Below are 11065 nucleotides of genomic sequence, written 5' to 3' on the forward strand. Positions count from 1 at the left end.
GGAATTGCTGTAAATTGACACTGAAAATGGTCCGTCTCGCCTGGGCTGCCCAGCACCCACCCACCCCTCCTATCCCCCCCTCGGTTCTTCTCCACACGCCCCCTCAGCGCAGTCGGATAACGTGCATATTAACGGGCTCTCTGCAAATTGTGTTGAAATGGGACAGAAATGCAGTAAATGAGATAATATCCATCGTCTCTAGCAGATAGCATTCCCCCTCATCAGAGCGGCTAGCTTGATTTCCTGCCCTGCTGATGCCTGATGGGTTTATGACGTAGCCGGGCCAGATTCACTGACCTTGGCCTCACTGAGCCCCCCCCTCCACCCCCTCTACTGCACCACAGGCGTAGAAGATACCTGTAATCCACAGAAGAAGATCACTGTTTGTTTCATTGAACAAAGGTTTAAGATAGACGGGGAAATGGATGCTTTACCCACATTTCAACAGAGACGTTTGGTTGGAGTCGGTGGTGGTAATCAAAAGTAAAGATTTCTGCTAATGCAACTGGCAAGGCAAGTTTATTTGTAGAGCACACTCTCCACACAAAGTGAAAGTTCATGTAAGAGAACAAGCAAAATGCAAATCAAGTAAAATAGAAAGATATATTTTTACCCCCCTAAAGAAAACCGAAAACAATGAATGAGGGACAGCGCAGCCTGGATGGCAACGTACTGTACATGGCGGGGGTGTTGAAGGTCTCGAACATGATCTGGGTCATCTTCTCCCTGTTGGCTTTGGGGTTCAGGGGGGCCTCTCTGCCAGCAGGACAGGGTGCTCCTCAGGGGCGACTCTCAGCTCGTTGTAGAAGGTGTGATGCCAGATCTTCTCCATGTCATCCCAGTTGGTCACAATACCGTGTTCGATGGGGTACTTGAGGGTCAGGATACGCCTCTTGCTCTGGGCCTCGTCACCTACGTAGCTGTCCTTCTGGCCCATACACACCATCACTCCCTGATGCCTGGGGCGACCGACGATGGAGGGGAAGACGGCACGAGGGGCATCCTCTCCGGCGAAACCGGCCTTGCACATGCCGGATCCGTTGTCAACAACCAGTGTGGCGATTTCATCTTCCATGACTGACCTTTGTGGGGGGGTGGGGGGGTTCTTCAGCTTTAAGAGTGACCAGTTTCAGACAATTATATCTAACACAAGCTGCGTGTTAGGGCACTTAAGGTCCTTACACATCGGGAGCGTTTTTTTCATGCGAGTAATTCGCACGTCAATAATATTTTCCGATCAGTCAATGCAACCGTGCATACCAACGGCGAAGTTTCGCTGAGCGTTATTGCGGCGTTTATTTTTTCGAACCACGGTCGATTTTTCAGAAATTCGCTTCCAACGTGTACACATCTGTGGCTGTGATTGACAGGTGGCTCAACGGGGGTGCTGCATGGGGGGAACGGGCACTGCACTAGTAGATATAATAAGGCAACAAAGTAATACTTCAGAGCTTTGTGTAAAGCTAGAAGTTGATTTGAGAGAATTGCATCCATTGGATGCCATTAGAACCATTGCAATGGCAGTTACAGTTAATGTGTCCAGGACCGTGGCCCAGGGGCCCATGCCAACTGCTATCCGTTTGTATCAGATTGACTTGCTGCTTCAAATGCAAAAAGCCAAGTGGGACTTAAGTTTTCTGAGCAAAAGAAAGTGCAGAAGTGCTCGTGATTTCCCCACCACCACCACCACCTGTGAAATGTAGGTTAGATGTTTCGTGGAACTTGCATCAGTGTTTAGTGGTTGTCATCTCTGCATTAGCACGGCGCATAATGGGGCTTCTCTCTCTTCCTTTGAGTGTTAACTGTCAGGGAATATTTTGGTGCATCTGAATAAAGAGAGATGCCTTGAATATACATGCTATTAATAATTAACTCCCTACTTTATTCCCCTTTGAAAGTGATTATGCAGAATTAATATTTCATACGGTACAGGCCTTACATGACAACTGCGCTAAGACAAAGGATAGTATGGTACAAAGTTTGACGAGTCTGTGTGGGCTTGCCCTAAAATATTGGCCTTCATCTTATATTTAGCATTCAAGAGATTCACGAGACTATTTTTGTTAAATTTCCTATTCATGAATTCTGTTTTCACGCCCTATGTGCAAAACATGAAGCGTGTTACGTTTGGCATCAGGATGCACAGTGGTATATAGGCTTTCCATTTGGAGACGGTAGCTGTCTTTAGCCCTTTAGGATCTGGGACCTGCTCTGAGGCCTTCACCCTCAGACCCTGAAGCCACTCTGAGGTCCCCGCCGTGGAGAGAGGTTAGCTCCACTCCCCCCCTCTGTGGCACTGGAGGAACAACGCTTTGCCACTCCATCGTATCTGTTGTGCTGAAGGAATGAACTTCACCCTGTAAAACAACTTGGTGTACGGATGACAGTGTTTCCCCTACCATTCTACAGGCCTGTAATACAGTAATAGAAGATGCCAAATCATTCAAAACAATAAGCATTTTGCTTTTAGGAGCATCGTGCCAGCGTGCGCCGCTGTTCCAAAACGTGTCGACGTGTGTCGTTGGCTGGTGAAACGCACATCCCATAATACAACTGTTCGCATTGCATCCCATAATAGTATGATGATACTTGAGATGCCATTGCGAACATAGATGTGAACAGGTTAGCTAAAGGTTTAGCATCGCCAGCGAGGGCCCCCACCGTTGCGGTCATGGGTACGTTTCGAAATCCCTCCAGGCCTGAAATTTTTTCTATGGCAAACACTGGATTATGGTTTGGGTTGTTTAAACTTAAATAACACAAATGTTAAATGTGACTTACGGTTGAAATCGATGGATGTTGTGGATGGATTCTTCAGCACACATCGACATCTTTTAGCCCTAAATTTAGCCCTAAATTTAGGGGAGGTCGGGGTCAGTTGCGACTGGGGTTACTACTTGTATCACCTCCATTTTCTTCAGTCAAGAAGAGAGCAAGGGGATGTCATTGATCTTCAGTGTAACGGTCGTCCCCACGGGGCGTCACAATTGACCCCGACACAGGATTGATGGTGACAGTCTGAACTATATCAAAGTAAAGCTGTCGAGCTCTATAGAGAGGCAAAGTGACCATTTCGTAAAATGCGTATAAAAATAGTTTTACTGGTTCAAACCAAACGGTACAGATATATTTAGAAAACAGGAGAGAACGCATAACATTTCACTGGGACCAAAACGTAAAAAAATGCGGGTTTAAAGAAAATAATTTTTCGATGTTGTTTTTTTAAGTTTTGGTCGGAGTGAAATGTTCTATGGTCTCTCCCGATCATAGCGTTAGCTGAACCGTTTGGTTCGACGAAGTACAACTATTTTATAAGCATTTTACGAAATGTCTATGGGAAAATAAATGGCGGATGAAAATCTCTGGTACAGTGCTGAAGCAGGAAGTGACGTTCCACTTTGCCTCTCTATAGACACTGAGTTACAGCTGATGACCACTGCAAGAAGTTATACATCTTTGCTGTGTAGAAGCTATACAGGCCGCTAAAGGCACAAAAACTCTTTCCCTTTTTCATCTTTTCCTTCACCAACTTTCTCTCTCTCTCTCCCTCTCTCTCTCTGGGCCCCTCCCTCCCTCCCTCTCTTCTTCTCTTGACTCTCGCCTCATGATACGCCACAGAGAGACACAATTATCCACTTCATTTGAGTCGCGCCACTAATGGTTGAGCCTGGCCTCTCGGGGTGGGTGGGGAGGGGGGGAGGGGGTGTGGAGGACAGGAGGAGGGGGTGTGGGGGGGCGGGAGGAGGGGGTGTGGGGGGTGGGATAGGTAGGTAGCAGTAATTGTAAATGGTGTAATGAGTGTGGAACGGCCACGGTGCAGCGCGCCGCCATTACAGACGACCCGCCGTTGACCCCCCCCCACCCCCCCACCCCCCAACACCAAACCCACCCACACCGCCACCCACTCGCCATACTGACAACAAGTCACCCCCCCCACCCCCCCTGGGCTTCAGGGTTCAACAGAGACAGAGGAAATATTTAGCCTCACAGACCATTAGTCCCAAGTGGTTTGGCTGGTTGGGCTCTGTCTTGCCTCCTTCTCGCAGGTGGCCCCTCACCCGCCATTTCTCTTCTCGCCTATGTTACGTTTCCGGTTTCTGACCCCCCCCCCCCCCTTTATGCCCCCCCTTTATGATAGGGGGGGGCTATCTGTGGCTATCTGTTATGAGCGATATCTCCACTGATGCTGCGCTGATCGCACCTGCTTGTGACAAATGAGCTCCGATTTGGCAGGTTCAGACACACACCGAAGGGGGCGCTGCAATTACATGTCAAAACCAGACGCATGTTACACCCCATTTACATCTGGCTTTTAAATGGAACCATTATCCAGGATCCAGATAAGTTAACCGGATACAGGTCACACATGTGTTTGTGTGTGTGTGTGTGTGTGTGGGGGGGAAAGGGCGGGGGGAGGGGGAGAGGGGGATGGTCATCTTTAGAAATAAACCTGTTTTTCATGTTGTTTGCAATAAAAAAACAAACAAAAAAAAACTGTGAAAATCGTACTATATCTGGTTTTGCCAAAGAGAGTTTTGAGTAAAATGACACCTCTGAAATGAGCCAGTGAGAACACAATCACCTTGCGTTTGGGGGGGATCGTTTAGCACTGCCAGCCAATCAGAGCAGTGGCTCTATCAGGCTGCAAAAACAAATATATATAGTATTAATTCACAGGTGTTTTTTCTGTGTTTTTCTTAGACTGAAAGTATTGCAATCTGTTAATTAAATAAAATATTTGTATACAGTATATGTTTTTATGTTGAGATTGTTTGTACTTATCCGTGCATTGCAGACATGTACGATGCTGACATTGTATTCTGATACCTTCCCTTTAAAGGAACACCAAACGTGTATGTGTAGGGGGGGAGGTGTCAGTGTTGAAAATCCCCCTTGCCGCCAACAGAGGGCGATAAAGCTCCGACATGACTTAATGGTGCCTTTAAAGCTCCTTCTCTCCTCCTCTCTGGGTCGTACAGGCAGCAGCTGTTTGGAGGGAGGAAGACGAGCGATCCCTCTCTCCGGCGGGCGATGACACCTCAGCACCTGCGCCGAGACAGGTGAGCGAGCACCGAGACGGGCCCTAATTATCACAAGTGACACAGTGTCAGAGAATTACCTCTCAGATCAGCCGCGTCTGGGAGGCCGGGGACCAGCAGGGGGCCCCGCCAACCTCCGGCAATATTCATTGAAGGTGCCTGTTGAGGAGCTCACCGTCTGCGCGCTCGCACACACACACGTACACTCACGTACACACACACACACTCACACACACACGTACACACACACACACACACGTACACACACACACACACACTCACTCACGCGCACACAGACGCACGCAGGCACACAAGCTCTTGTTCTTGTTCTTTTACTAGCATATGGATATTGTCCCATACATTTTATCACTCGTTCTATCCCCCCCCCTCTCTCTCACACACATACACACACACACACACACACACACACGGATTCTCTTAGGCTCGTGAACATCCTCTTTCTCCAATTATATTCCCCCCACTCTCATATATGCTTACATGTCATCATGTAGGTCTACAGATGCACGTAACTACACGTGCGCGCACACACACACACACGCACGAGCGCGTGCGCGCGCGCGCACACACACACACACACACACACACACACACACACACACACACACACACACACAGCCTCATCTCCTGGTGAAGTGTGTGTGTGTGATGAGTTGCTTATCATGGATTCCTGCTGTTCTGGAGTGCGTGGGAGCGATGGGTTCACTTTAAAATTCCTCTACTAATTAACTTACCTCCACCCACCCCCACCCCTCACTCCAGCACAGCCTCCCCCCCCCCCCTACAGTAAGTGGTGTGTCAATGTTGTACTCCCCCTACAGTAAGTGGTGTGTCACTGCACTTGCTCATGTCTTGAGTCATGGAGGGCCCTACATGACTCCTTTGGTTCTGCTAGTGAAGTAGCTTGACTGAATGATAGTCTGTTAGGGAGCACTGCCCTAAGAGCTCATTTATGCTTTATTTAAAATAAATAAATGCGTCCGTTTCAAACGATGCGTCTTTCATGTTGATGTGTTAAGCAATACATCCACTAGTGGGCAGTAGAGAGTCAAATGTGTGAGTGTGTGCGCGGTACTGCTCAGTTTCATCTGTATCGGTAAAACGTGCAGAATTACGCAAGAAATGAACGCAGAGTAGAGACCGAAGGCTCTATCCATATGCATGCATAGCTGTATTTAACATTGAACATAATTGGGCCTTAAACGGTATGGCTGTGTATAATGGGCCTTTTTCACAGCAGCCATTATGTGTCTAAGAGGCAGGGTGAACACAGGTGCCACCAAAACATTAATGAGGATTTCCAACTTCCAATCCATTTAGGTGTTCCAGTGCTGGGGCTCTCATTAATGTTTTGGTTGCACCTGTGTTTTACCCTGCCTTTTAGATGCAAAATGGCTGCTGTGAAAAACCATTCCAATTCACCTCCATATGCCATATAGCCTGATGTCTTTTAATCATTAAAACACTTATGACTTATGAATTTTCATTTTTGGGCGAACTGTTCCTTTAAACACATCATATCAGTGTATAAGCACTATCAATCTTATTTGGAAATTGCATGCCTTATTGGCTATACTAATGTCCCAGGAAGTCTTAGCACGTGTGTGTACACTGCACATTATATGATTTCTTTTTTTAAATCATAATGAGTCAAATGCACTCAGACTACTCATACTCTGGTTCTGATGCATTCAAAATTTATCTAAGTGAGAATCACCTCAACAAATCTGTTACCAAATACGTTAACAGCTCACTCAAGATTCCAACCCAGTAGTTACTATTATGATTGAGACAATATCTGCACACACAAAAAACAGTTGCAGGACGCTTGGGGCCCCATGAAACCAGTTCCACGCCCATAATAACATAATTGTGAAAATAAATGGTTGTCAATCAGATTCAGAACACAAGGCAGCTCAGTGCTGATTTGGCAACAGGAACATGTCTCTCTTAAAGTTTGAAAGGCGAGTAGCCAAGACGTTCATCTATGAAGTCATTCCGAGACAACATGGATTTATTTGTGTGCTGCTGCAACTCGAATGACGTTTCTCTGATTTGCAACTGAAATGAAACATTTGGGTGTGAAAGCGAAAGCAGACGCCCGGGCGGGGAGTCGACAGGGTCACACTCCACTCCACTGCCTTGCTTTGCTAATGGCTGAGCGTTAATCACATCACACAGCGTCTTATATGGAGTCTCGTTCTTACCTCGGTTACTACCGGTTGTTTAAGTTGATGAATGTGGACCACCAAACTATACCCATAATTAGGGATATTTAATGTGTGAACTATATCTGAGGATGCATTTTAAAGCTAGTCAAAAACATCCAGCCGTCTTTTTAACGGCCTATATCACAAAGTGGGGCTGCAATTAAAGAAGGGAGGGTCTCATTCCCGCTAATTGAGATGTCGTAGATTCACGCATTTAAACGAACGTCGGGTGCGTCGGAATTTCAGAATGGAATGCAAAGCTTGTGATCTCTCTGTGCAGAGAAAGTTGGACTGACAAAACAATTGCTGAACCTGTTGCTTCACCATCTCCGCCTCCTCCGCCCCTAGTCTGTCTCACTGGAAGCAGGCATGGATGGCACCAATAAAAGTTGTTTTATGTGCAGATGTTGTGGCTGCTATTGGTATTTACCATTATCAGTAGTAGTAGTAGTAGAAGTAATCGCAGTAGTAATTTATGCCTGGGATTCTCAAAGCCCTGGTTACAAGAAAAGAATGCACTCTTGAAACAAAATGAGTCTAAAACCAATCGTTTTATTATGAAACTTTTTTTTTTTCAAACTTGTCATTGTTTTCACAGTAATTTCTTATACAAGAGATTCACTTTAGCCAGATTTCATGATTATTGATCAATATTCCAGCTCTTTTCCATGGCCGCAAATCTCCGAAATGCAGGGTGCTAGGGGAAAACCTGCATTTCGAAAATGCGCGTGCGTAGGCACAATTAGGGATTTTGATTTCTTTTTTAATTAAATTATGTACATTATCAACTATCAATGTACTGTAGAAAATGTATTTTTTTCCCATCTAATTCTGACTAAGATCTAGTGTCCCAGGGGCTACCATCAGCATCATCATGATCCGACCTCCCTGGTAGCACTAGCAGGCACACAGACACTCTAGGTGGATAGGGAGGGAGTGTGAGTTCCACCTGGGGGGTGTTTTTTCAGCAGAAGTCCAGGGAGGTTAGAAGCTGTACGGGGCTCCACCAGATCTCACCCTCACGGTGGGACTCCAGGGAGGTTAGAAGCTGTATGGGGCTGCAGCAGATCTCAGCCTCACGGTGGGACTCGGGGAGAGAGAGAGAGGATATTAAAGACTTCATTGCCAGAGAGAGACATCTGGGCCACAGCTGAGCCCTCCTCCACATTAGCCTCCAGCATCTCCCCTTCCCCATTGTCCTACAAGTCCCAGGGGCCTTTGCTCTTCCAGTCACCACAGAGGGGAGGGGCTACGTTGACACGACAGCCACATCGATCCCTCACGCCTTCATCTGACTGTCCTTATAAACGCGTGACGAATGGCCCGTCCATCAGCTGTGGCACTGGTGTCACACTGCCAGTGCTTGAGTGAGTCCAAATGTTCATAGTAGCCCGAGTAGTCATGCCTCATAATTATTATTGTATTGGAGGGCAAAGATCAAAGAAGAATTCAGTCTTCCCTCTAAGCTGAGAGCGACCTACGTCTTACTAATTTAGCACATAATTGACCAAATAATATCATCTTGTCAGTCATCAGTCATTGTTCCACTCTGTCCCCTGAAGTTTAGTCGATATTTATAAGCCAGTTTCACAGAATTTGGCAGCAAAGGATATTCGGTTCTACTTGCCATCCGTCAGTATATCTCTTGTCTGTCTTGGGGGTCTATCTATGGGACGGAGAGCCAGCGGTAGCCCCTTCCCGCCAGCAGGGGGTGCTATTGCCACTCCTTTCCCACCCGCCCGGGCCTTGTGGGATAAGAGGGGCTGAAATGCCAGCACTGCCTACTACAGAGACAGAAAGAGAGACACAGAGAGAGAGAGGTGTGGGGGGGTGGGGTGTGGGTGTGGGGGCTCTAAACAGCACAGCAGCATCAGACATGTAGTCTTAACGGAGTCAGGAGGAGCTGATTGTTATTCAAAGTTCTGTGTGCGTCGGGGTCGTTAGCGAGTCGATGGCGAGGGGGATTTGCGCTCCAGCTTGCCGCTCCCTCCCGCGCCCAAGCCAGGAGCTCACATCTATCTCAATTCCCTCAACATATGTGTTTGAACAGGAAATAAATCATGCTTCATCATTAGCGTCTCAAAACACTGTCAGTCACCCCTGCTTATGGCGCTATTTTATTCTATTCTATTCTACCTCTATTCTATTCTATTGTGATCTGACACATTCTTGTCTACATTCGTGTATATTTCTCATATCATGTATTAGGCATTAAATCTCCCATCCTTAACATCACCTCCTATTACACAGTCTAATCCAGATCCGGTCAACCACCCCTCTGCCATCGATCCACACAGTTAAAGAAATATGGCCTGAGTTAAAATGCCACAGCTTATTTTTTCTTTTCCCCCACCGACATTTTTTGTTGCCTTCTTTATTTTATGATATTCGGCCCGGCGTGGATTTAAAGTCGGTCAGGCACATTATCAGGCTGGGCCCAGCCGAGCAGAAACATTCCATAACCCCAACCCCCCCCCCCCCCCCCGCCCGCCGCTGACCCCTCCCTCGCCTTTAACAACTGGCCCGACATAGTTTGGCTCTGTGTTATGTGATCATGCTTGGATGAAATCTGTCAAACAGCTCCCTGAGTTATTAGGCTGTCTGCGCCTGACCTTTCCCGCAATCAAAGATATATGACTTAAGGGCTGGGATTTGCCATGGCAACCGCTGCAATTTGCCTCCGTGAGAAAAGGTCTAATTGTTGCAGAAATTTAATGATCTAGCCCCCGACATCAGGGGCTGGGAGATTTTATGAACTGTTTACGCTATAATTTTCTTTTGTTAATGCATTCGAGCCTTAACCCTTTCCCCGCTGGCTGCCTGCAGGGAGGGAGGGGGAGAGGAGGCGAGGGGGAGGGAGGGAGGGAGTGTGTGTCAGTGTGTGTGTGTGTGTGTGTGTGTGGTGGGGGGGTTGGTGGGGGAGGGGGGGGATTTCTGCCCCCCCCCCCCCTCCCCAACCTGTTAGCTGCTTGTCTGTCTGGCGCCTCCTCGCTCTTTAAAAAGGCCAGTTTTGTCTGTAAGAAAAGCAGCTGCCTGCCGCATTATCTGCTCTCAGCGATGTAGACATCAGTAATATATTCTACAAGGTCAAAGACAACTGAGATTAAAACGTCTAATCAGTTAATTTGTTTTATTGAGAAGGACTGCCGCGTGATTGGACACAGAGGGGGGGGGGGAGAGAGAGAGGGGGAGAGATGGAGGAGGGAGGCGCTGGTGCTTTTTGCACATTGGTATTTTTTGCCTGTGCTTGACGGGGGGAAATATGGCCGTGCCACTCAGTTAGAGAATGTTGATGAAGCTCTCTGACACTCTTTGTTTTTCTCCCTCGTCTCTCTCTCCTCCCTCCCTCCCTCCCTCCCCCCTCCTCTTCCACACTTGTCTCGCCCTCTCTCTCTCTCTCTCTCTCCCTCCCTCCCTCGCCATTCATTTTCAATCTATGGCACATTCATACAAGACTGATTTTATTAGTTTGCCGAAATAGACGTATATTTTATAGCTCATTAAATATTCAAAATAAATTCAGCATATTTGAGCTGTTCATACATATTCAGCCTCTGTAACTAGGATCAGAATATTTTGATTGAGCCCGTACAGCGGAGACATTTTGAATTTCTTTTTGTGTGCAGATAATTCCATTCAGGGGGGAATGAGTTGAATCACAATTGATCTCATTGTTTTCTTTCCCCCCTCACTTACAATTAAATGGCGAGGAGTATATTTCTCTGGACGGAGCGGTTATAGACTGCATTGTGTGTGTGTGTGTGTGTGTGTGTGTGTGTGTGTGTGTGTGTGTGTGTG

The 11065-nt window shown here is 47.1% G+C and overlaps 1 protein-coding gene across 1 annotated transcript; it reads right to left on the reverse strand.

Annotated features, from left to right (window-relative positions):
* Nucleotides 1–742: 742 nt before the first annotated feature.
* On the reverse strand, nt 743–1075 carry LOC310799561 (uncharacterized protein; the record flags this gene model as incomplete). The annotated part of the gene is made up of 1 exon (XM_083662155.1): nt 743–1075. One exon carries the CDS (start codon nt 1073–1075, stop codon nt 743–745), a length of 333 nt encoding a protein of 110 aa, XP_083518281.1.
* Between the last annotated feature and the right edge of the window lie 9990 nt (nt 1076–11065).

The sequence above is a fragment of the Poromitra crassiceps genome, assembly GCF_964638095.1.
Source record: "Poromitra crassiceps genome assembly, chromosome: 28".
Classification (NCBI taxonomy): Eukaryota; Metazoa; Chordata; class Actinopteri; order Beryciformes; family Melamphaidae; genus Poromitra; species Poromitra crassiceps.